Source organism: Podarcis bocagei (assembly GCF_964188305.1).
Source record: "Podarcis bocagei genome assembly, chromosome: 10".
NCBI lineage: Eukaryota > Metazoa > Chordata > Lepidosauria > Squamata > Lacertidae > Podarcis > Podarcis bocagei.
In genome coordinates, this window is record NC_138135.1 from 8,850,802 (window position 1) to 8,878,016 (window position 27,215).

General features: G+C 46.9%; 1 protein-coding gene across 1 annotated transcript; it reads right to left on the minus strand.

Annotated features, from left to right (window-relative positions):
* On the minus strand, positions 1-27,215 carry LOC308595710 (uncharacterized protein). The gene is made up of 10 exons (XM_081210359.1): positions 27,122-27,215; positions 20,376-20,559; positions 18,129-18,161; positions 16,420-16,530; positions 12,560-12,749; positions 11,346-11,546; positions 9,100-9,377; positions 6,129-6,194; positions 4,600-4,765; positions 1-303 (listed from the first exon to the last, which is right to left on the minus strand). Exons 2-10 carry the CDS (start codon positions 20,531-20,533, stop codon positions 241-243), a joined length of 1,266 nt encoding a protein of 421 aa, XP_081066485.1. The 5' UTR covers positions 20,534-20,559; positions 27,122-27,215; the 3' UTR covers positions 1-240.

Below are 27,215 nucleotides of genomic sequence, written 5' to 3' on the forward strand. Positions count from 1 at the left end.
TAGTGCTAAGCAATGGTTAACTTTAATAGCGACGACACCTAAAATCACCACGTGCAATAAAATCACCCCAAAGCATCTATCCCAGCAAGGAGAAAGGAGAGCGTCAAAACAATTATCCAAAGTGGGGTTTTGTGTGTCTGTTGACTACGGCCTCTAGGAGAAAGATTGTCAAGCCACACGCTACAGGATTCCAGAGCCAACAACTGATGGAAGAAGGCAAGATCCCCAGAGGAAATGGCTTCAGATGGTGGGGGACACACAGAACGGCAGGTTCGAGAGCAGATGAGCAGCGGCGTTCACCACCTGTGGTAGAGAAGAGATGAAATGGGCACATTAAAAACACTGAGAATCCTAGGGCAAAAGGGACGGACCGCCGTCTTGTTAACAAGGTGTGAAGAAGCACTTTCTCAAGGCAGGTGAACGAAAGGACTGATTCATTCACTGCATGATTAAACTGTGGAACTCCCTCCCACTGGAGGCAGTGATGGCCGACAACTTGGGTGGCTTTAAAGAGGACTGGACAAGATTGTGCAGGAAGAGAGGGCTATATCCGTGGCTACCAACCGTGATGGCTATGTTTTGCCTTTGCAGCTTGAGGCAGCTACGTTTCTGAATACCAATTGCAGGAAGCAACAGGAGGGACGCGGGTGGCACTGTGGGTTAAATCACAGAGCCTCGGACTTGCCGATCAGAAGGTCGGCGGTTCGAATCCCCACGATGGGGTGAGCTCCTGTTGCTCTGTCCCTGCTCCTGCCAACCTAGCAGTTCGAAACCACGTCAAAGCGCAAGTAGATAAATAGGTACCACTCCGGCGGGGAGGTAAACGGCGTTTCCGTGCGCTGCTCTGGTTCGCCAGAAGCGGCTTAGTCATGCTGGCCACATGACCCGGAAGCTGTATGCCGGCTCCCTCGGCCAGTAAAGCAAGATGAGCGCCGCAACCCCAGAGTCAGCCACGACTAGACCTAATGATCAGGGGTCCCTTTACCTTTACTTTACAGGAGTGTAGAGGGCTCTTGTTCCGGGGTCTTGCTTGAGGGTTCTCCAAAGGTAAATCAAGGGAGATTAAACTTCAGGAAGAACTTTCTGAGGGTTGGAGGTGGTTGGAGGATGGATAGCGGCTAATGGATTGAGGCTGAATCCTGACAAGACAGAAGTACTGCTTTGGGGGTACAGGCGGTAGGTGGGTGTGGGGGACTCCCTGGTCCTGAATGGGGTAACTGTGCCCCTGAAGGACCAGGTGCACAGCCTGGGAGTCATTTTGGACTCACAGCTGTCCATGGAGGTGCAGGTCAATTCAATGTCCAGGGCAGCTGTTTACCAGCTCCATCTGGTACGCAGGATGAGACCCTCCCTGCCTGTGGACTGTCTCGCCAGAGTGGTGCATGCTCTGGTTATCTCCCGCTTGGACTACTGCAATGCGCTCTACGTGGGGCTACCTTTGAAGGTGACCCAGAAACTACAACTAATCCAGAATGCGACAGCTAGACTGATGGTTGGGGGAGGCCGCCAAGACCACATAACACCAGTCCTGAAAGACCTACATTGGCTCCCAGTACGTTTCCAAGCACAATTCAAAGTGCTGGTGCTGACCTTTAAAGCCCTAAATGGCCTCGGTCCTGTATACCTGAAGGAGCGTCTCCACCCCCATCGTTCAGCCCGGACACTGAGGTCCTGCTCCAAGGGCCTTCTGGCGGTTCCCTCATTGCGAGAAGCTAAGCTACAGGGAACCAGGCAGAGGGCCTTCTCGGTAGTGGCACCCACCCTGTGGAATGCCCTCCCACCAGATGTCAAAGAGATAAACAACTACCGTATTTTTCGCTCTATAACACGCCTCCGACCATAACACGCACGTAGTTTTTAGAGGAGGAAAATCCGTAGGCATGCCACCCGTAGGCATTCCCTCCATAACACGCACAGACATTTCCCCTTACTTTTTAGGAGGAAAAAAGTGAGTGTTATGGTGCAAAAAATACGGTACCTGACATTTAGAAGACATCTGAAGGCAGCCCTGTTCAGGGAAGTTTTTAATGTGTGACATTTTAAATGTGTGACATTTTAATGTATTTTTAATCTTTGTTGGAAGCCGCCCAGAGTGGCTGGGGAGACCAGTTGTTGTTATTATTATTATTATAAGAGCTGTTCAACGCTAGAACGGATTGCCTTGGAAGATGGTGGACTCTCCTTCCTTGGAGGCTTCTAAGCAGAGCTTAGATGGCCATCTGTCAGGGATGATTTAGTTGAGATCCCTGCACTGCTGGACCAGATGAACCTTGGGGTCTCTACAATTATTCGATTCTATCAAGGGCACCTGGGTCTTAAGCCACCTAGGTGGGTCGTCATCAGTAGATCCACACCAGCAGATCCATATCTATGATCTGCCCACCCGTACAATGCTATGCTAGGATTACAGACCTTGCAGGGTCACTTATTAAGCAGTTCCAAGTTTTGGGATGGGATAACATCATGCCTGTCACCTCTTGAGTGAACGACGGCAGGTTCATAAACTGAAGCCCTTTGACGGCAATTCCACCCCAAGCATTGTTCGGAACCAATGGGCCAAATCAGCCAGCCCGAGTCTTTGCCGACTAATAAATTAGCCAGAAGAGAGACTTTTACAGCAGCTCAGCATAGCAGGCGCTTTCTTCGCAACCAGCTCCATACCGCAGGCTCAGGCTGTTCAAAGAAGCTGTCGCACATGGTGCCAGGGAGCGCTCAGAAAACGGCATATTTCACCTCCAGGTCAGCGGTTCCCTTTTGGATCACGGCGTCTCGTGAGCAAAAGGGGCCCTTTTACATGTAGGATTCTTTGGCAGGGGATTTCTGATGGAGGAGTTCCAGTTCAGTTCCCAAGAAGAAAGGGGACCAGGTTTTAATTTTGGTCCCCTTTCTTCTTGGGAAGCGAACTGGAACTCCATCATCGGAAGTCCCCTGCCAGAGAATCCTACAGCCGCCTAAAGATCATGATACGCCTTCAGCCTTTCATATAGAGTCTCTCCAGTCCTTCATCCTTCAGCAATTCTAAGGGAAAGTGATGGAGATTTCGGCAATTTAAGAATAAGTTCTTGTGACTTTCTAGCTTTGTCTCCAATATTATTTTACATAGTTCTGACGCCATGACAGATATTGTCCCAGCCACCATGTTAGAACTCTACACACCACAGAAGTTCATTTCTAAGCTGAGGGGTCCAAAATACGAAGCACCCTCACTCAGAACAACATGGGGGGGGGAGAGATAGGTCATTGGAGCCCCTTCTCTCCAATGACCTATCTCTCCCCCCTACCCAACAGTACACAAATCAATACGATCAGGGCTTTTTTTCAGCTGAAACTCAAACTTAAGGTCAGGGAGGAAGGGAGTTGGGCGTACCAGCAAAATCTTGAGGGCACCAAGTTGGGGAAGGCAGTTGTGGAAGTCGCAGCAGGATGCTAAAATTCCCCCGAAGCCTTTGCTTATGTATTATGCATCTGCTACAAAGCAAAGAAAGGAATCACGGAGCAGATTCCTAACATAGCTTTGTGGGCTCAACATGCCTTTCTGGGAGAGAACGTTGTCACCTTTTGCCTGGGCTGGTATTTCCATTCCACACACACACACCTGTGCACCTGGACGGGCGTTTTGTTTGAGAGCAACTGTAAAAGGGGAAATGATTAATAGGCAAAATGTTATGCGTGGCAGAGATACTGGCTAGAGGAATACACAGATGCCCAGAAGGCTGGACAGATCCTGGAGACGAGATGGGAGTCAAGTTTCACTCAACTGAATGAAAGAAAGGGGCACATGCCTAAGAATGGATCCTGTGCCAAATGTTAAGGCATTCTGGGTACAAAAGGAGTGATTCTCGGGGTGTCAAAATAACTTTCGCAGCTGTGTGTTGTCAATTGGCTGCCGAACAGGGAGATGTTTGGGTGCTGTTCTGTACTGAGTTGAATAGGATCCAGAATGCAGCAGTCTGATTGGTCCTAGAACAATAGGATCCAAATTGCAGCAGTCTGATTGGTCCTAGAACAATAGGATTCAGAATGCAGCAGTCTGATTGGTCCTAGAACAATAGGATTCAGAATGCAGCAGTCTGATTGGTCCTAGAAGAATAGGATTCAGAATGCAGCAGTCTGATTGGTCCTAGAACAATAGGGTCCAGAATGCAGCAGTCTGATTGGTCCACAGGAGCCACCCAATCCAGCTCCAGGTGGAATGAATCCGCTACCTGATTGGCCCTCAGGTGAATCCCAGAATTAGCCAATCATGTGGGGCCCATTGCGTAAATAATGTATATAAAGCAGACATTCTGGAGGAACTTCCATTCCTCCTCACCACTATGAGCTGAATAAAGAGCATGAAATCCACTCTTGATTTTGAGTATATTTCAGGAGCCTTTCAAAAATGGAAATCCAGAGCAGCTTCTTCTTCTTCCCAGACAGTTGGGGGTCCCACAATGAATGTGATGGAATTGTGACGTGGCCAATCCAATTTGGCTACACGATCATGTCATAAAGCCAGTTCAAAGTGAGGGCAATGCTTCCTGCCCTCGCTCTGAACGGGCAATATATATATATATATATATATATAACACAGACCTATACACACACACACGGCCTTACATCCTCTGGCTTGCTCAGCTCCTTGTAGGGTAGACAGAGAGGCTTCCTTTGGCCCCTCTGCCACTTTTCCCAGAATTTGGTGAACAGGTATTTGTCCATGGCTTCTGCAATCTGCTGAGGATTGTCCAACTTTCGGAAATCCTCCGATGGAAGAGCTTGGATGAATCTGGAGACAACAGTTGACATTGTTAAGAACAATCTGTGTCCTGCTTCATCAGCTTGTGTTATCAGTCTTCCCTCCATCTAACACAGAGGCTCTCAAACATTTTTTCTCTGAGCCACGCTTTCAGGGGGGGAAATTGCTTACGTCACACTGATTTTTTTTTATATAAGAGATACATTGGAAAACAAAAAGAAACAACTCCTAGCAGTGCTTGATTTATAACGTATTATTATTATTATTATTATTATTATTATTATTATTATTATTATTATTACTACTACTACTATTATTATTACATACCAGCCTATATCTCAGGGTGGTTCACAATGCAAAGTTACATCATAGGAAGCAGAAAATACCATACTCTTCTGTGGGTAAGACAAGGGTTTTTTTTACTCTAAAATAATGTTAAAAAATGGGGGTCGTCTTACACATCTCCCCCCATTTTCATAAATTTGAGACCCTCAAAATAGGGGTCGTGTTATGCATGGAAAAATACGGTACATAATCAAAATAATCAAAACATAATCCAGATAATCAAAACAATTAACAATACTAATGTATACACACCAATAATCAAAACACTCGCCAACAAAAGCCCCTAACCAGAACTCTAGCCCACAGATACAAAAATCCAAATTAAGAAATAACATTTAACAACAATTTAAAACAACCCCACCCTCCAAATAGTATAGCAACCGCCCAGGTTAAAACCCCATCCCCATTAAAATGATAATTTTAACATAACAGGGCTGGCCCACGCCCTCGTTCAACCCCCAAAGGAACAACCCCCTTCGGTGTCTCCCCATTGGGGCTGGCCCTGCCCCCAGGGCAGGCAGGCTTTATAGAGCCTATAAAGTAGAACGCAACTACTTTATAATATGACCCTGGGACGTCAAGAAAGTGTAAGACAATGCTGGTACATAAGAACATGTAAAGGTAAAGGTAAAGGGACCCCTGACCATTAGGTCCAGTTGCGAACGACTCTGGGGTTGCGGCGCTCATCTCGCTTTATTGGCCGAGGGAGCTGGCATACAGCTTCCGGGTCATGTGGCCAGCATGACTAAGCTGCTTCTGGCGAACCAGAGCAGCGCACGGAAACGCCATTTACCTTTCCGCCAGAGCGGTACCTATTTATCTACTTGTACTTTGATGTGCTTTCGAACTGCTAGGTTGGCAGGAGCAGGGACCGAGCAATGGGAGCTCACCCCGTCGCGGGGATTCGAACCGCCAACCTTCTGATCGGCAAGTCCTAGGCTCTGTGGTTTAACCCACAGTGCCACCCGTGTCCCTATAAGAATCATCCTCAAAATATAAACGAGCCTGCCAATCCCTGGGACTCCAAACACACCATGACTTTCCTTACCTTTCGCACCCATCCAATTCCAGCCTGAGTCTTTCTTCGTAGCCTGTCAAGTCTTCCTGCAGTTCCCTAAGAGACAGGAGAGAGGGACTCAGAGCTGATAGTCCCAGGCAGCTGTTATGGCTTGTAGAAGGCGGTTGGGCCACAATTTGTCAGACACAGGCCCACCATCAGTTGTGCAGACTCTGCCGTGATCAGCAGAGTCTGCACAGCTCCAGCAGAATGTCGGAGCTTTCCTGCTTTCCAGTAGTCAAAATAAAAAAATTCCTTCCAGTAGCACCTTAAAGACCAACTAAGTTAGTTCTTGGTATGAGCTTTTGTGTGCATGCACACGAAAGTGACAGTCTGGAAACAAGCCTGTCTGATCATCTGAAGGAGCGTCTCCACCCCCATCGTTCTGCCCGGACACAGAGGTCCAGCTCTGAGGGCCTTCTGGCGGTTCCCTCACGGCGAGAAGCCAAGTTACAGGGAACCAGGCAGAGGGCCTTCTCGGTGGTGGCACCCGCCCTATGGAACGCCCTCCCACCAGATGTCAAGGAAATAAACAACTACCACCAGACTTTTAGAAGACATCTGAAGGCAGCCCTGTTTAGGGAAGTTTTTAATGTTTGATGTATTACTGTATTTTAATATTTGGTTGGAAGGCAGGGTATAAATAATAAATTATTATTATTATTATCTCAAAAACACCCTTTGGCCATATAATAGGCATGTCCAAAGTCCGTTTCGGGGGCCTAATCTGGCCCGCCAGTCAGTTTAATCTGGTCCCTCTAGCAGTTTATTTCCTGGGGTAAAACCCTTTAAAAAGCTCAAAAACTTCAATCCTAAAAAAAAAAGGTCAACAACTTTGGTGGGCCCTTCATCAAATCTGGCCCTCTTTGAACTAAGTTATGGCTCAAGAAGCTGGATAGATTCCGTCTACAGCAGTGCTTCTCAACCTGTGGGTCCCCAGATGTTGTTGGACTACAACTCCCATCATCCCTGAGCTCTGGCCTTGCTAGCTAGGGGTGATGGGAGTTGTAGTTCAACAACATCTGGGGACCCACAGGTTGAGAAAGGCTGGTCTACAGGAAAGGAGAGCCGAGGCAGGAAATCACAATGTATATTACATCTTCTGAAGCCTTCTCAGCAAAGCTCTTCACTGGAAGATAACTGGATCCCTTGGTCTGCACAAGTATCACTCCAAAGGTCTAGCTCTTTGATGTCGTCCTTAGATTCACAGTTAATAATCGCACCCTGCTTACGGGGCCAGGTGCGTTACTGCCTACATCCTCTGCTCACCTGTGCCTCTGTGACGCAGGGAAAACTCCTACAGATAGCTCAGTCAGTAGAGCATGAGACTCTCAGCCTCGGAATAATAGGTACCGATATCCCAAAGAAGCAGGGAAATACTTTTTATGTATGCAGCAACAGCCACACGGATGCTACTAGCCCAGAGGTGGAAAGTAGAAAAAGTCTAGGCTGAAATGGCAAATCTGACTTGAAAGCTCAGGAACCAAGAAGACAAAAACTTTTTTTTAAAAAAGAATGGGGAAAATTTATAATTTATTTAGGAGACTGCTGTCAGCAGATGATAACATCAGTGGGATTTTAATTGCACTTGTAATATAACAAATACTATGGATAATATTAATGGATACAAAATTTAGATTATGGAATAATACGCGGTTGTAAATGTTGACAATAGGAGCCACGGAGGGGATGGGGGAAAGTCTCGAGATTCTGAGAAATCTCTATACAGTGGTACCTCTGGTTGCGAACAGGATCCGTTCCAGAGGCCCATTCACAACATGAAAAGAACACAACCCGCAGCAGCACATCTGCACATGCGCAGTTTGCAATTCGCCGCTTCTGCGCATGCGCGTGATGTCATTTTGCACTTCTGCGCATGTGCGAGCGGCGAAACCCGGAAGTAACCCTTTCCGGTACTTCTGGGTCGCCGCGGGACGTAAGCTGAAAGAACGTAACATGAAGCGGACGTAACATGAGGTATGACTGTATAGGGATATGCATTTGGACTGTTATAAATTTATATTTGTAAAATCAAATAAAAATGATTTTAAAGAGAGAGAGAGAGACTCAGTCTCAGGGTTTGGGGTTCGAGCTCCACATTGGGCAAAAAGATTTCTGCATCGCAGTTGACCTTGTGGTCACCTCTACGATTCTATGATTCTGTGTGCCTATTCCTACGAAACATCAACACTGGCTCCAGAGTCTTTGCCACTCAAAGGTAAAGATAAAGGGTAAAGGGACCCCTGACCATTAGGTCCAGTCGTGGCCGACTCTGGGGTTTGGGCGCTCATCTCGCTTTATTGGCCGAGGGAGCCGGCATACAGCTTCCGGGTCATGTGGCCAGCAGGACTAAGCCGCTTCTGGCGAACCAGAGCAGCACACAGAAACGCCGTTTACCTTCCCGCTGGAGCGGTACCTATTTATCTACTTGCACTTTGACGTGCTTTCGAACTGCTAGGTTGGCAGGAGCAGGGACTGAGCAATGGGAGCTCACCCCGTCGTGGGGATTCGAACCGCCGACTTTCTGATCAGTAAGTCCTAGGCTCTGTGGTTTAACCCACAGCGCCACCCGCATCCCTTACTTGCCACTCCAAAGTAGTCCATAAACAGAATATGGAAGCCTCGGACACAATTCCACCCTGTCTGAAACAGGAATCCAATGCCTTAGGAACATAAGCACATGAACCTGGTGGATCCAGCCAACAGCCTATGTAGTCCAGCATTGTGGTTCTCACAATGACCAACCAGACATCCATGGGAAACCCGCAAACAGGATTTGATCATAAGAACATCTCCCCTCCTGTGGTTTCCATCAGCTGGTATTCCAAAGCATCGCGGCCTCCAGCTGCGGCAGCAGAGCAGAGCCAGCCTGGAAAGTAGGCATCAAGCCTCTTTTAAAGCCATCTAAGTCGGTGGCCGTGACTGCCCTCCTGTGGCAGTGAGTTCCACCGTTTTAACTTACAATATCCTGGAATGAAAGTGATGCACAGCGCTGCCGACGTCGTCTCTCCTCCGCTGCAGCCTTGCGCCGAAGGCTCTCCTGGCTGCCTCCTTCAGGTCTGCTTTCGCTTGGGCTACGTCGGTTGAATTGGATGTCGGTTCCCGGAGGAGGGGCCACATGTGCAGAGGGAGAGCGGAAAGACTTGGCGGATCGTGGAGAAACATCCCGTCCAGTATCTCCACGGAGGTGGACTCCTTGATGGCAGTGGTGTAGCGGTTGTCTCGCGCCACTGGGTTGTCCTGGGAGAAAAGTTGGACAGGCAGAACACGGCAGCTAGACTGGTGACTGGGAGCAGCCGCCGAGACCACATAACACCGGTCCTGAAAGACCTGCATTGGCTCCCAGTACGTTTCCAAGCACAATTTAAAGTGTCGGTGCTGACCTTTAAAACCCTAAATGGCCTCAGCCCAGTATACCTGAAGGAGCATCTCCACCCCCTTCGTTCAGCCCAGACACTGAGGTCCAGCTCCGAGGGCCTTCTGGCGGTTCCCTCCCTGCGAGAAACAAAGCTACAGGGAACCAGGCAGAGGGCCTTTTCGGTAGTGGCGCCCTCCCTGTGGAATGCCCTCCCATCAGACGTCAAGGAAATAAACAACTGACTTTTAGAAGACATCTGAAGGCAGCCCTGTTTAGGGAAGTTTTTAAGGTTTAATGTTTTATTGTGTTTTTAATATTCTGTTGAGAGCTGCCCAGAGAGGGACTGGGTATTAATAATAATAATAATAATAATACAGTGGTACCTCGGGTTACATACGCTTCAGGTTACAGACTCCGCTAACCCAGAAATATTACCTCGGGTTAAGAACTTTGCTTCAGGATGAGAACAGAAATCGTGCGGCGGCAGCAGGAGGCCCCATTAGCTAAAGTTTTGCTTCAGGTGAAGAACAGTTTCAGATTAAGAACAGACCTCCAGAACGATTTAAGTTCTTAACCCGAGGTACCACTGGAATTATATTATTATTATTATTATTATTATTATTATTAAAAAGCAGTGCAGGTTACGACACATCCTTAAGGTGCACTGTGTTCACTTCTGATAACAAACCAGATGTGCCCCAGTGGAGGGTGAAGGTTTGGAGAGACAGTGGGTGGGATCCGATATTCTCTGTCCCCTAGTGCAAGAGCCCTTGAGCTACTGGATGGCAGAGTATGAAGGCCGCACAACAAAGTAAATCCAATGCACCAGTTGTGCTAACAATGGAGCTGTAGAGCTGAAACGGTGCCCAGCGGTCATCTAGTCCTACCCCCTGCAATGCAGGAATTGTGCAACACCTGCTTTTTGTGCAAAAAAAGAAGAAGTTTGGCCATGCACTTGTGTTTCCTCTTGAGCAACAGCCAATCCTAGTTGTGCAATCTGTTGCGCAGTGATTTACAGCAATGCGTTTCCTCTTGTTCCAGCTACTGCTAAGTGACTTTAACTTAGGGCCGCAATGGGTGCAACTCAATGGCATGTGGGGAGTGAAGTCCCCTCCCGTCTTCTCAAAATAGTCTCTTAGGAGCTCCTCCCTCCCTCTTTCTTCCATGACTTGCTCCCCCATCTCTCCCTCCGGCTAGCAAAAGAAACAATTTCCACATGCAGTGCATGATCAGCTTGTGGAACTCCCTGCCACAAGACGGCTACTAGTCGACATAGCTTTGGGATTGTGTATCGGTGGCTAATAGAAAAGATGGCTCAATGGATTCTCCGTGTTTCAGAGGCAGTTTACATATCACCAGTTCCGTTTACAGATGGAAAACTGATGCAAAGGCCACTCAGAAAGCCTTTGGTTCAACGCACTGGCTACTAGGGATGGGAGAAATTCAGTTCAGGTTGTATGTAAAGGCTAAACAACCTAATTTGAACTTCCTGGAACAATATATGGGCAGAAACACAGCCTCCGGTCAAAATTCACACCCGTCTGAATTTTGCAATGCAATCAACTTATATGCACAAAATTGCATATGCCAATAATAAAAAAATGCATTATATTGGTGTGGGGCGTCGTGGAGCTTGCAAAAATGTCTACATTAAAGGAAATATGGATCTCTTAGAAGAAAGTGGCACTAAAACGCTGGTGAATTTTCACAAAGGCTTGAAAAATAAAACATAAACGTGAAAATGTGGAGAATTGAATGTGAGGTGCAAAATCATCTGGCTGGGAAAGGCTGGCCTAACCTTCTCCTTTCTCCCTTTCCAGCCACTACCGGGCTATCGGCTTACACCTCACCTTGAGCGTGAGATGCTTCAGCCTGCGGAGGCCTCTGAGCACGTGCAGAGCCTCGGGCAGCCCACCAATGTCATTGCCGGAGGCACAGAGGACGTTGAGAGACAGCGAAGAAGCCAGGGGCAGCAGGCTAGCAATGCGGTTCTTCTGCACGTGGAGCTCGCAGAGCCGGGGCAGATTCTGCACCCCTTCCAGAGACTCCAACTTGAGTTGGGAAAGAAGAAAACAGAAAATGCTTCAGACATCTGAAGGCAGCCCTGTTTAGGGAAGTTTGTAATGTTTGATCTTTTATCATGTTTTTAATATTCTGTTGGGAGCCGCCCAGAGTGGCTGGGGTATAAATAATAAACATTATTATTCTCTCCAGGGCACCACAAAGCAAGACCCACGCTGATGGAAACAGAATGGCTTTGCAAAACTTTGGGATCCATTTTGCACCGTTATATTAACAGCAGAGCAGAGGGACGGAATCTATCAGTGCTTAAAGTTCGAGAAGGTCTGTTGTTCATTATCTGTCAAGCATCTTCTTCATTCCTGACGTGAATCTGGACTATATGAACCTGTTAGGAGAAGTTTTGATCCCCTCCCACTTCTTTTTTTAGGAAGATCAACTCTCCAGGCCGTGATAAAGGTAAAGGTAAAGGGACCCCTGACCATTAGGTCCAGTCGTGACCGACTCTGGGGTTTCGGCGCTCATCTCGATTTATTGGCTGAGGGAGCCGGCGTACAGCTTCCGGGTCATGTGGCCAGCATAACTAAGCCGCTTCTGGCGAACCAGAGCAGCGCACGGAAACGGCGTTTACCTTCCCGCTGGAGTGGTACCTATTTATCTACTTGCACTTTGACGTGCTTTCGAACTGCTAGGTTGGCAGGAGCAGGGACCGAGCGATGGGAGCTCACCCCATCACGGGGATTTGAACCGCCAACCTTCTGATCAGCAAGTCCTGGGCTCTGTGGTTTAACCCACAGCGCCACCCACGTCCCATCCAGGCCGTGATACTGACGCTCTAAATCCGAGATGGGGAATCGGTGGCCCTGGATGTGTTATTCGACCATAACTCCCAGCACATTGGGCTATTGGCTATCCTGGCTATCCAGCTAATGGAAGGAGTCCAATTAAGTATTGAGGGAAATACGCTCCCCGCACCCCACTGCTCTGCATCCAGCTCCTGGGAGTCACCCACTTTCGAGATCCTGAGCACCGCCCCCCAAAATACCTGATTCGAAGACAAATTCAGCCGCGTCAGGTTACTCAAGAGAGGGAAATCCGTGAGGCTCCTCAAGCGATTGTGGGATACATGCAGGACGGACAGGCGGGGGCAGTTTTCCAGGTCCTTCACCTCTCCGATCGCGTTATAACTAAGGTTAAGGGCCACCAGGTTGGGAAGAGGCCCCATCCCTCTTGTGCTGCAACCCCAGATAATAGCGAAAAAAGAAGGAATTTTAATTAATTGATGACTGTTTTTATGCATATCGTGTTATTTTTATTATGTTAGCCTCGGCCGGGGAGGAAGAGATACAAATAAAAATGTATTATTATTATAATTTATTATTATTATTATTAAGGTTGCCAACGTGTCATTCAGGAGGTGTGTCACTGTTGAGACTTCAAAGACAAGGCGCCGTCCACCCTACTTGGGATGTAAATAAACCCCTATTCTGCTCACATCCATCTTCAAAACATGTGGTGGTAGTGGCTGGTTTTTAATTGATCCCAAATCCTTTTTTAAAAGAAATGAGGTAAATCTGGGGTGGAGAGCCTATGAGGCCCTCTGGATGTTGTCGGATTTAAACTCCCATCAACCCCAGTGGTCAGGGGTGATGGAGGATCGCTAAGCTAGACCAGTATTGTCTACATCAGCCTTCCTGGACTTAGTGCTCGTCAGGTATTGCTGGACTACAACTCCCATCATTGGCCCCAGCAGGGCCAATGTCTAGGAGCAGGCCGTCTTACCCATAGGCGCTAGGGGTGCGGGGCACCCGGGTGCTGGGCTCTCAGGGGCGCCAGGCCGAGAGTCCGGGGCCCGAGAGTGTTAGTTTCTGTTTGCCACTGTGCAGTGCTTTGGAGTCACAAGACTCTATTTTGCATTCCTCACATTCCAGACTGTTGGAAGTCTCACGGAAGACAGGAGACGAATGTGACGTTACTGGTTTCCTGTTCCTTTGTTGCTCAGTTGCTCTCTGCTCTCACAGAGAGAGGATGTATTTATTTTCTGCCTGAGTAGCTTAGTAATAAAACCTAGCAATGTAGCCCAAACTTCTCGTCTCTTCCCTGTGCTGGAAACTCAGCTGAATGGGGGATATGCCTGGAGCCTTATCAGAGTCTCAGGTTGTTAATTATCATCGGAGGCGATTCCGGAAGAGTCGCTCGGTAGAACACAGATTCGGACAGAGAGTTGAGTCTGAGAAAGAGCCCAGCGAGCTTTTCTGCTGCAGGCGGCTCTGCGCCGCGAGTTCGGGGGTGATGGAGCCAGCAAGATGCTGATGCCCTCCTGCACCTCTGGGACTGGGCAACTGGGGGGGATGTTGGGCGAATCTTTGCACCCCGGCGCTGCATATGCTTAAAACAGCCCTGTCAAGGAGTGATGGGTTTTGTAGTCCAGCAACATCTAGTAGGCCGCAGGTTTCCCACTCCTGACATATATAAAGCACAAAAGAAGAAATAAGCTGAGTCGCCTACGTTATTTTTAATTCTTCCATATCTTTACACGGTTCCTATTTTTATTGCCTTAAAAAAACCCTTAATAATTTGGGTGTTATCAAGATCTTCCTTCGCTATACCCTGTGAAAATATATCAGCTTCAAACAACATCAGGATTTATTTGAGTAGCTGAGAGTTCTCTCTTTTCCCGGTACTGTACTGTGTGACTATATTGCTTCTATCACCAATGGAGTATGTGTTTACTCCAAAGTAAGTCCTACTGAGTTCAATGGGACTTACTCCAGAGAAGCCTGCATAGGATTGCAGACCAATGTGTTTCTTGCCCTCTGCTAATTATTTCTTTTTGGATTTAAAGGAACAGTAAAAGGGACGCGGGTGGCGCTGTGGGTTAAACCACAGAGCCTAGGACTTGCCGATCAGAAGGTTGGCGGTTTGAATCCCCGCGATGGGGTGAGCTCCCGTTGCTCGGTCCCTGCTCCTGCCCACCTAGCAGTTCGAAAGCACATCAAAGTGCAAGTAGATAAATAGGTACCGCTTCGGCAGGAAGGTAAACGGTGTTTCTGTGCGCTGCTCTGGTTCACCAGAAGCGGCTTAGTCATGCTGGTCCCATGACCCGGAAGCTGTACGCCGGCTCCCTTGGCCAATAAAGCGAGATGAGCGCCGCAACCCCAGAGTCGGTCACGACTGGACCTAATGGTCAGGGATCCCTTTACCTTTACCTAATCCCTGTTATTTCCTGGTTTCAATGATTTCCAATATTTCTTTATAGGTAGGCTGCCCACATACCATACATTTTTTAAAGCTTACAGTGGTGCCCCGCAAGACGAATGCCTCGCAAGACGAAAAACTTGCTAGACGAAAGGGTTTTGCATTTTTGGGTTGGTCGGCAAGACGAATTTCCCTATGGGCTTGCTTCGCAAGACAAAACGTCTTGCGAGTTCTTGCGAGTTTGTTTCCTTTTTCTTAAAGCCGCTAAGCCATTAATAGCCGCTAAGCCGCTAATAGCCGTGCTTCGCAAGATGAAAAAACCGCAAGATGAAGAGACTCGCAGAACGGATTAATTTCGTCTTGCGAGGCACCACTGTACTCCCCAACTCCAAAGAATCCTGGGAACTGTGATCAACCCCTTACAGAGCTACAATTCCCAGCACCCTCAACAAACTACAATTTCCATGCACGGTGTGTACATCTCTGCAGATACTGCCTCTCCAAAACATTAGCTCCTTTCTAACCATGTCCACTTTCCCCCAGGGTGCTGATGTGAACAAGCTCCCCAATTTATCTATATATCGTAATCCTCTGTTTCAGTTCCTGCTGGCTATTTGTGAATGTAGACACCTGCCCAACCTTGCAATCAACCCCGGGCTTTTGATATTGCCCCAAATGTCCCTTCTGTCGGTTTTGCCACCTTTAAATTGGGGTTGCAAAATCAATGGTGGTGGCGGTGATATTTTGGGTCATCCCTACTACGTTCCTGGTTCCAGTTTTGATCTCTGGGATCTCCAGTTTAAAAGTTCTCAGAGACCTACAGCCCGAGATCTGCCACCCGCTCGACAGGGGAAAATATGTTGAGCCCACAGACCCTACAAGTGTCCCTATTCTCCAGGGACAGTCCTGGATTTACAGAAGCCATCCCGGTCTTTGATCTGATCCCGGAACGCCCTGCTGTTCCTTAGGACGTTGCTATTTTCATCGGAGAAATGTTGGAGGCTATGGAGTTATGCGAGCCAAGGAGATAAGTAACTACACAACCTTTAGAAGACATCTGAAGGCAGCCCTGTATATAGAAATGGTTTTTTTAATGTTTAATGTTTTATTATGTTTTTATGTATGTTACAAGCTGCCCAGAGTGGGGCATAAATAACAAAATAATAATAATAATAATAATAATAATAATAATAATAATAATAATAGTTGTTGTTTTATTTGTTGTTGTTACTGAATACAGTGGTACCTCGGGGTTACAGACGCTTCAGGTTACAAATGCTTCAGGTTACAGACTCCGCTAACCCAGAAATAGTACTTTGGGTTAAGAACTTTGCTTCAGGATGAGAACAGAAATCGCGCGGTGGCGGCAGCGGGAGGCCCCATTAGCTAAAGTGGTGCTTCAGGTTAAGAACAGTTTCAGGTTAAGAACCTCCAGATGCATTTTAAATAAAAGGATACAGTCTACTCATGTAAAAACATGCTGATTCCCAGACCATCCGCGGGCCAGATTGAGAAGGCGATTGCCAGCTTTGTATGAGACGCCAGCAAAGAGGAAAAAAACTCTTAACGCTACGCCCTGCTGAGAATTGCTCTTGCTCAGGGGCAAGGCCCCAAATTGCCTCTCTCTCTCTTCTCCACAGGCCTTAAATTTCTCCACACAAAGACCCCACCACCACCACAAAACGCCATCCATCAAGTTGCACTCACGTGCTTAAAGCATTAAGTGACACGTCCAGCTCGGCCAAATTCTCAAACGGGAAAAGAGCTTCGGGTGGAATCTCTTGGAGTTCATTTAAAGAGATGTCAAGCTTAACAATCCTGAGGAATGAAGCAGGGAGTGGGAAGGGGAGAGAGAGAGAGAGAGAGAGAGAGAGAGAGAGAGAGAGAGAGAGATCAAAACTATTTCAAAACGCTCCTTCCTCCTATCCCCCAAAGCAATAACCATCACGATTCCTTTTTTTCTTTTTTAGCATCTAGCTAATGATGCCCTTTTGTTGTATAACACACACCCCCTTTTTGTGTGTGGTTTTTTTTTTAAAATATTGTATTAGTTTTCTTTTGGGTTTTTTATTTATTTAATAAAAGGCCACCCTCTCCAGTTTTGGACAAATAGCAAGACAAACTTTCAGCAATGCGGTTCCAGAAATGGCAAACAGGCATGTTGAGCGTGGCAATCCATCAAAAAGGCAGAATAACAAACCGAGGTGGGGGGAGCTGAGAACAAAGAGACAAACTTGAATCTAGTTGAACTTAGGAATGTTTGAGGCGTTTGGTCTTTGCAAAATCACAGTACGGACTGGCCTGATCAACACCACATGGATTAATGTGTGTACGTAGATCAGGATGTAGCTATCCACCTGGATTTTGCACTTCTCTGAAGGCTGTCGTGAAGTTATTTTCTCAAAAAAAAAAAAAAAGTAGTATCAAAATGCATTTAGAATTAACTAAGAATTAAAGCGGGTGGCGCTGTGGTCTAAACCACAGAAACTAGGGCTTGCCGATTGGAAGGTCAGCGGTTCGAATCCCCGCGACGGGGTGAGCTCCCGTTGCTCGGTCCCTGCTCCTGCCAACCTAGCAGTTCAAAAGCACGTCAAAGTGCAAGTCGATAAATAGGTACCGCTCCGGCGGGAAGGTAAATGGCGTTTCCGTACACTGCTCTGGTTCACCAGAAGCGGCTTTGTTATGCTGGCCACATGACCCGGAAGCTGTCTGTGGACAAACGCCGGCTGCCTCGGCCTATAGAGTGAGATGAGCGCCACAACCCCAGAGTCGTCCGCAACTGGACTTAACAGTCAGGGGTCCCTTTACCTTTAAGAATTAGTGAATGGGCTTGCTTTCCTTCCTCCTCCCTCCCAGTCTCCTTTCCTTTTCTGCCGTGTCTCAGACTGTGAGACTGAAGGCAGAAACTGTCTTCTAGAAGATATGTGGATTTCTCCAAGTTGCTTTGGGAGCTGTATTTGGCTGAAGAGCGAGATAACTCACTGGATCCAGGGCTTATCCACAATTACCTTTTGCCCTGCTTTTTCTAGATGCAGATCTGCACTTTAAAGCTCTGTGTCCCGTTTCCCACTACGAAACCTGCTCTTTAGCGCTCAATCAGAACAAACGTCAGTTTGGGTTTTCTGAGGATTGACGTTCGCTCTGATTGAGCACTAAAGAGCAGGTTTTGTGGGGAAAGTTCTGGAGCAATAGCAAGGACGTTCAGACATGGAACTTTAAAGTGTGGACCTGGAAAGATTGGAGGACAGGTAAGTGTGGATATGCCCTCTGAGAAAGGTGCCTTTGCATCCCAATTTAGAAAACTCCAAGGAGACCCATTGGGATCGCTCCAGTATAAATTCTCAAAGAAGCACTGGTGCAATGCTCAGGCAGATCGAGCGAAGAAATTGAAGCATTCTCTTGCATTTCTTACCTACCGTTCAGGAAATTCTGTCTTTGGAAATGATTGCCTGGAACAGAAAGGAAGAACAACTTTAAGCATCCATTTGCTCCTTTGTCCAGGAGTGGGTGAACAGACTAAAAGGGAAAATGTGATTTCAGTGTGAACAAGTGTGAAGCGATGCACCCTGGGACAAAACATCCTAACTTTAGGCAGCTGCAAAGATCGATGAAATTGTCAGCCTAGCGTGCAACAACTCTGAAGAAAGGCAAAATCCATGCAAGGAATCATTAGGAATTGAAAATAAAACTACTGGTATTGTGAGTTGAGTTTGGCAGAGACGCTGCCTCTGAATGCTAACCTAAGAGGATGGTGATGATAATATTAGTAAGCATAATAATTTTATCATAGAATCATAGAGTTGGAAGAGACCACAAGGGCCATCGAGTCCAACCCCCTGCCAAGCAGGAAACACCATCAGAGCACTCCTGACATATGGTTGTCAAGCCTCTGCTTAAAGACCTCCAAAAAAGGAGACTCCACCACACTCCTTGGCAGCAAATTCCACTGTCGAACAGCTCTTACTGTCAGGAAGTTCTTCCTAATGTTTAGCTGGAATCTTCTTTCTTGTAGTTTGGATCCATTGCTCCGTTTCCGCTTCTCTGGAGCAGCAGAAAACAACCTTTCTCCCTCCTCTATGTGACATCCTTTTATATATTTGAACATGGCTATCATATCACCCCTTAACCTCCTCTTCTCCAGGCTAAACATGCCCAGCTCCCTTAGCCGTTCCTCATACGGCATCGTTTCCAGGCCTTTGACCATTTTGGTTGCCCTCCTCTGGACACGTTCCAGTTTGTCAGTGTCCTTCTTGAACTGTGGTGCCCAGAACTGGACACAGTACTCCAGGTGAGGTCTGACCAGAGCAGAATACAGTGGCACTATTACTTCCCTTGATCTAGATGCTATACTCCTATTGATGCAGCCCAGAATTGCATTGGCTTTTTTAGCTGCCGCGTCACACTGTTGGCTCATGTCAAGTTTGTGGTCAACCAAGACTCCTAGATCCTTTTCACATGTACTGCTCTCAAGCCAGGTGTCACCCATCTTGTATTTGGATGTGAGGGCGATCTGGCTGCGACATCTGTCACCCCATTGATCGCCAGGGTTGATTCGGCTGATCTGGCTGGCTAGGCGGGTGTCCCCTTCCACCCATCTTGTATTTGTGCCTCTCATTTTTTTTGCCCAAGTGCAATACTTTACATTTCTCCCTGTTAAAATTCATCTTGTTTGTTTTTGCCCAGTTCTCTAATCTGTCAAGGTCGTTTTGAAGTGTGATCCTGTCCTCTGGGGTGTTAGCCACCCCTCCCAGTTTGGTGTCATCTGCAAATTTGATCAGGATGCCCTTGAGTCCATCATCCAAGTCGTTGATAAAGATGTTGAATAAGACCGGGCCCAAGACAGAACCCTGTGGCACCCCACTAGTCACTCTTCTCCAGGATGAAGAGGAACCATTGATGAGCACCCTTTGGGTTCGGTCAGTCAGCCAGTTACAAATCCACTGAGTGGTAGCATAGTCAAGACCGCATTTTACCAGCTTCTTTACAAGAATATCATGGGGCACCTTGTCAAATGCCTTGCTGAAATCAAGGTAGGCTACATCCACATCATTTACCGTATTTTTTGCTCTATAAGACTCACTTTTTCCCTCCTAAAAAGTAAGGGGAAATGTGTGTGCGTCTTATGGAGTGTGTCTTATGCAGGCTGCGCAGCTATCCGAGAAGCCAGAACAGCAAGAGGGATCGCTGCTTTTGCTGCGCAGCGATCCCTCTTGCTGTTCTGGCTTCTGGGATTCAGAATATTTTTTTTCCTTGTTTTTCTCCTCAAAAAACTAGGTGCGTCTTATGGTCTGGTGTGTCTTATAGAGTGAAAAATACGTTAGATGCTACCAATCTGACTAGGTTTCCCCAGCCACTTTGGGCGGCTTCCAACAGAATATTAAGACACCCCAAAAAAGCCCTCAAACGTTAAAAATGTTCCTATACAGGCCTGCCTTCAGACGTCTTCTGAAAGTCAGATAGATGTTTATTTCCTTGAGGGTGTTCCACAGGGCAGGCGAAATGTGAACCACCCTGAATCCTTATGATGAAGGCTGGCATATAAATTTAATAAATAAAATAAAAATAGATATTTCAAGCCTGCCCGTAAAAATGTAATGTAAACATGCCTAACAAGTGTTTGAAAATGTATTACACATCACGCAGCAAGGCCATGGGTCCTTTACCTGGGGTCTACAGATCCAAATTCAAAGTTGAACGCTAACTGCTTAAGTCGAGACATCTTCAAACAGAGAGCGTAATGAGGCCCCGGTGTTTCCACGTTCCAGGTGAAGGGAAGAGGGTCCACTTCCACAATCCGGTCTTCAACATACTGACGGTTCATCTCTTGAGAAATACTGGAGCAATCTTCTTTAAGAAAGGAGGAAAAAAGACATTTCTCTCTGTCTGCCTTCCCAAGCCCAGTAAGAATAGAATCACAGAACTGTAGAATTGGAAGGGTCCACGTGGGTCATCTAGACCAACCCTCTGCAATGCAGGATTTTTTTGCCCAACTGGGGCTCGAACCCATGACCGTGGGGACAGGGCTGTCTTTACCCAGCGGTGCAAGGGGCACCGAATTCTGGGGGGCGCCAAATGTATACCTACTGTATACCGGTCCCTCTAAAAAAAGAAAATACTGATTCATGGGGGCGGGTGAGTTCTGTGTGTTTTGGGGACCCATGGGTGACACCCAAAAAACTGACAGGAAAACCTTGCCCTCAGATTCCTCCCCGTTGGCACAAAAGAACCTCTAGAGCAGTGTTGGTGAACATTGGCATTCCAGATGTTTTGGAACTACAACTCCCATCACCCCTAGCTAACAGGACCAGTGGTCAGGGATGATGGGAGTTGTAGTTCCAAAACATCTGGAGCGCCAAGGTTCGCCACCACTGCTCTAGGGTCTAAATTCTTCGCTGGGTTGAAAATCCCATGAGTTTGTGCTCAAAACCCTGTTATGAAGCCCTGATTTGAAGCCAAGATGCTTTAGGAATCGGCCTAAACACCACAGAAACCACCCCGTTCTCAGACCCAGCGAAGGGAAAGGATTTTGAAACATGCAGTAGGTAATTGAACATGAATGCTCTGACGCCTGCCTAGCAAAAGTTCACCACCTCGCCTGTGATCTTTCACTTCAGACGTATTAGACCGAAATGCCTTCGGGGAGGTTTCAGTGCAGTACTATTAATGCTAAAACAAAGGAAATAACCTCCGTACATCGCCACAGCTTTAGGGTTCCCCGAAGCAGGAAAGAACAGAGGAACGGCCTTTAATCTCAAACATCCCTCAAAGGCGTTACGTCGAAGGAGTTCAAGCAAGTTGGCTGCCCATGGCCTCCAATTCAAAAACGAGGGAAACTTTCTTGGTCCTTTCTCATGTGGACCGTGCCAGGCGCTGCACAGAGCAGCAAAATTATGAGAGGCCCGGCACCAGAGTGAAATGTGGGTTGGGACCGATACAAGGATGCTTGCACAATTGAGCATTTGAACGCCTCAAGGGGTTTCCAACAGGACAGGCTTGGTAGCACACTGTATCCTGCTGACAACAGAACGAGTTTTGCATGAGGCGAAAGCTTCTTAAAAAGCAGAGACATCACCTTGCCAACAAAGGTCCGTATACCTCAAGCTATGGTTTTCCCAGTATGGAAGTGAGAGCTGGACCATAAAGAAGGCTGATCGCCGAAGAATTGATGCTTTTGAATTCTGGTGCTGGAGGAGACTCTTGAGAGTCCCATGGACTGCAAGAAGATCAAACCTATCCATTCTGAAGGAAATCAGCCCTGAAACTGATCCTGAAACTGAGGCTCCAAGACTTTGGCCACCTCATGAGAAGAGAAGACTCCCTGGAAAAGACCCTGATGTTGGGAAAGATGGAGGGCACAAGGAGAAGGGGACGACAGAGGATGAGATGGTTGGACAGTGTTCTCGAAGAGACCAGCATAAGTTTGACTAAACTGCGGGAGGCAGTGGAAGACAGAAGTTCCTGGCGTGCTCTGGTCCAGGGGGTCACGAAGAGGCGGACACGACTAAACGACTAAACAACAACAAAGCATGGGTAGGCAAACTAAGGCCCAGGGGCTGGATCTGGACTAAACGTCTTCTAAATACGGCCGACAGACGGTCCAGAAATCAGCGTGTTTTTACATGAGTAGAATGTGCCCTTTTATTTATGTTGATGTCAATCAACATTTAATGATCTCCTTCTACCGGTCCACAATAGAAAGTGTCCTTTCATACTGCATCACGGTGTGGTATGCTGGTTTGACATCATCCGATAGGAAGTGCCTACAGAGGGTGGTGAATACAGCACAAGATATTATGGGCTGTCCGGTGAATCTGCTGGATGAAATAGCAGAAGAACGTTGCCACAGGAGAGTGAGGAAAATTCTCAGGGATGATTCACACCCTGGCCGGCACTTTCTTGATCTCCTGCCCTCAGGCAGAAGATATAGAAGCCTGATTAGTCGCACCAACAGGGTAAAGAACAGCTTCTATCCGTGGGCTGTTAGGCTGCTGAATGAAAAGATAAGAACAGGGCAACTGACTTTTGGGTTCGGTGGGTGTAAACAAGGGGAATTAAGACTAAGAGAGCTGAGTGGGGGGTGCTCGTGTAATCTCACTGTACAGTGGTACCTCGGGTTAGGAACTTAATTCGTTCCGGAGGTCCGTTCTTAACCTGAAACTGTTCTTAACCTGAGGTACCACTTTAGCTAATGAGGCCTCCCACTGCCGCCGCACGATTTCTGTTCTCATCCTGAAGCAAAGTTCTTAACCTGAAGCACTATTTCTGGGTTAGCAGAGTCTGTAACTTGAAGTGTATGTAACCTGAAGCGTATGTAACCTGAGGTACCACTGTATACAAGTTGCACAAGTGACGATAAAGTATTTTAATTTAAAATGCATCTCTGGGTTATTTGTGGGGCCTGCCTGGTGTTTTTACAGGAGTAGGATGTGTGCTTTTATTTAAAATGCATCTCTGGGTTATTTGTGGGGCATAAGAATTCATTCATTCCCCCCCTCCCAAAAAAAAAATAGCCCACCACATGGTCTGAGGGAGGGTGGACCGCACCAAGGCTGAAAAAGGTTGCTGATCCCCTGGGCTAAAGGGAACCCAGAGAGGCTGTGCAAAGAAGCTGACTGTTGGAAGGCTCAGGGGTAGATAGGAGAAAGAACTTCATGAGAGCCCGTGTGGTGTAGTGGTTAAGGGCGGCAGACTCGTAATCTGGGGAACTGGGTTCGCTTCCCCGCTCCTCCACATACAGCTGCTGGGTGACCTTGGGTTAGTCACACTTCTCTGAAGTCTATCAGCCCCACTCACCTCACAGAGTGTTTGTTGTGGGGGAGGAAGGGAAAGGAGAATGTTAGCTGCTTTGAGACTCCTTAAAGGGAGTGAAAGGCGGGATATCAAATCCAAACTCCTCCTCTTCTTCTTCATAGTTAAATGGCGAACATAAGAAGGTGCTGCAGGATCATGCCAATGGCCCACTATGTCCAGACTCCTCTTCCAGATGCGGGAAACCAGTGAGCAAAACATGGTTTCCAGCAACTTGCATTCATAGCAGGGCAGGAGAGATGAAAACAATGCCAATGTATTTTAGGGCTCACGTACGTCTGGAATTTCCCGGCCATATTTGGGATTCGTCCGCCAAAAATAGCATCCAGGTAGGATTTTCAGAATTCAGTTAAAATGTCCAGCAAAATATGGCACTCCATATTGGAAGAGTGGATTTTTTTGGGGGGGTGAATTTCCTAAAAAAAATAGCTCAAAAACTTTGTTTGCGGGGGGTGGGGAGCGATTTTGCAAAATAAAAAGTTCTACAACTTTGCCCCACCCCAACAACCCTCAACAACGTTGCCAAAGTGTTTAGGGAAGTTTTTAAAGTTTGATGGTTTATTGTGCTTTTAATTCTGTTGGGAGCCGCCCAGAGTGGCTGGGGAAACCCAGCCAGATGGGTGCGGTGTAAATATTATTATTATTATTATTATTATTATTATTATTATTATTATTATTATTATTCCTATTATTACAAAATAAGCTTAACAACTTTTGTGCCCAGATTTTTCACTTTTTGAAATATGGAAACCCTAATTCATATTTGGCAACCAATGCACTCCCTTGGTTTCAGAGAGTACATGGGTAAAGGTAAAGGTAAAGGAACCCCTGACCATTAGGTCCAGTAGTGGCCGACTCTGGGGTTGCGGCGCTCATCTCTCTTTACTGGCCGAGGGAGCCGGTGTACAGCTTCCGGGTCGTGTGGCCAGCATGACTAAGCCGCTTCTGGCGAACCAGAGCAGTGCACGGAAATGCCATTTACCTTCCCGCCAGAGCGGTACCTATTTTTCTACTTGCACTTTGACGTGCTTTCGAACTGCTAGGTGGGCAGGAGCAAGGACCGAGCAACGGGAGCTCACCCCATCGCAGGGATTCGAACCGCCGACCTTCCGATCAGCAAGTCCTAGGCTCTGTGGTTTAACCCACAGCGCCACCCGGGCCCCTAGTACATGGGTAGATGAGTCCAAAAAGCCCGGGAGACAATTTTTCATGGCTCTCTAGCGGCTATGCTGGCTCATTTACCGGAAGTAATGTATTTAGGATTAACTCTGAATGTGTTTATTTGAATCTGACCAAACTAAGCCTCCTAGAGCACAACATACAGCTGCGTTGATGCAATTTCGCAGACTGATTCGAAGCGCAGAATCTGAAGAGGGTTTAAGCAGCCGTGAAATATCCTACAGGCTGTAAGGTCCACTCATCGGCTGGCTAACGGTGCTGTCGAAGCCAAACATGGACTGGAAGGGGCGACATGCGAAGGGACAAGTGGTATTGTACTGTTTTAAGTGACGCTGGCGTGCGCCAAGGCTTGCTAAAATAGAGGACCTGGAGAAATACCAACTAAAGAACAATGGCAAGAGAAGTTGACGAACTATGCAGAACTGGCAAAAATGACAGACAGACTAAGAGAAAAGGACCACAGAGATTGGGAACCATTCGTATTAGAATCATAGAATCATAGAATCATAGAGTTGGAAGAGACCACAAGGGCCATCGAGTCCAACCCCCTGCCAAGCAGGAAACACCATCAGAGCACTCCTGACATATGGTTGTCAAGCCTCTGCTTAAAGACCTCCAAAAAAGGAGACTCCACCACACTCCTTGGCAGCAAATTCCACTGTCGAACAGCTCTTACTGTCAGGAAGTTCTTCCTAATGTTTAGGTGGAATCTTCTTTCTTGTAGTTTGGATCCATTGCTCCGTGTCCGCTTCTCTGGAGCAGCAGAAAACAACCTTTCTCCCTCCTCTATGTGACATCCTTTTATATACTTGAACATGGCTATCATATCACCCCTTAACCTCCTCTTCTCCAGGCTAAACATGCCCAGCTCCCTTAACCGTTCCTCATAAGGCATCGTTTCCAGGCCTTTGACCATTTTAGTTGCCCTCCTCTGGACACGTTCCAGTTTGTCAGTGTCCTTCTTGAATTGTGGTGCCCAGAACTGGACACAGTACTCCAGGTGAGGTCTGACCAGAGCAGAATACAGTGGCACAATTACTTCCCTTGATCTAGATGCTATACTCCTATTGATGCAGCCCAGAATTGCATTGGCTTTTTTAGCTGCCGCGTCACACTGTTGGCTCATGTCAAGTTTGTGGTCAACCAAGACTCCTAGATCCTTTTCACATGTACTGCTCTCAAGCCAGGTGTCACCCATCTTGTATTTGTGCCTCTCATTTTTTTTGCCCAAGTGCAATACTTTACATTTCTCCCTGTTAAAATTCATCTTGTTTGTTTTTGCCCAGTTCTCTAATCTGTCAAGGTCGTTTTGAAGTGTGATCCTGTCCTCTGGGGTGTTAGCCACCCCTCCCAGTTTGGTGTCATCTGCAAATTTGATCAGGATGCCCTTGAGTCCATCATCCAAGTCGTTGATAAAGATGTTGAATAAGACCGGGCCCAAGACAGAACCCTGTGGCACCCCACTAGTCACTCTTCTCCAGGATGAAGAGGAACCATTGATGAGCACTCTTTGGGTTCGGTCAGTCATCCAGTTACAAATCCACTGAGTGGTAGCATAGTCAAGACCACATTTTACCAGTTTCTTTACAAGAATATCATGGGGCACCTTGTCAAATGCCTTGCTGAAATCAAGGTAGGCTACATCCACTGCGTTCCCTTCATCTACCAGGCTTGTAATTCTGTCAAAAAACGAGATCAGGTTAGTCTGACATGACTTATTTTTCAGAAATCCATGCTGACTATTGGTGATCACAGCATTCCTTTCTAGGTGCGCACAGACTGTTTGCTTAATGATCTGCTCCAGAATCTTCCCTGGTATATTATATCTGCAGAAACAAAGAAAGGCAATAGACTTGATGGTAGGATTTAAATAAACACCCACATAATTAGCATCAGAAAATGTTTGGAAGATAGTGAAATAAGATGATGTATTTAATTTTATTTTTATGTTTTTAAGGTTTGATGTTATGTTATTAATAACTTTTTTTGTTGAGAGATAGCAAAGCGGGTGAAAATAGAAACAAACGAGAAACGCAAGTTGGGGGAAGTCTTGGAGGGGAGGGAGGGAGGAATATATAGTAAACGTTAAGAATTGGAGATGTATGTAATGAACGAAAATGAAAAATGAATATTTTTTTTAATAAAATAAAATAAAATAAAATAAAATAAAATAATAAAATAAAATAGGACCTCCTCTTGGCCTTTTTGGATCCTAGCTTCTAATTCCAGAGGGTTGAGGGATTCAAAAGCAGCTCAAAAGAAGCAATTAGCAGGGTGGCTCTCTGCCCGTGGCAAAGCCAAGGGGCAACCCATTTATTAAGAGAGGCACACCTTGACGTGAAGAAAGCGAGGGTAAAAAAGGAAAGCAAGACTGTGGAGGTTATTAATGTGAGGGAGAAGCCGAGAGATCCATCATTCTGACCTGGGAAATTGTCATTTAATAAGTCCTGGCCGCTCTGGAATGTTCCAAAAGGGGAGCTTTGTTCTTTGTTCCTTGCCAATGGGCTGTGATACGC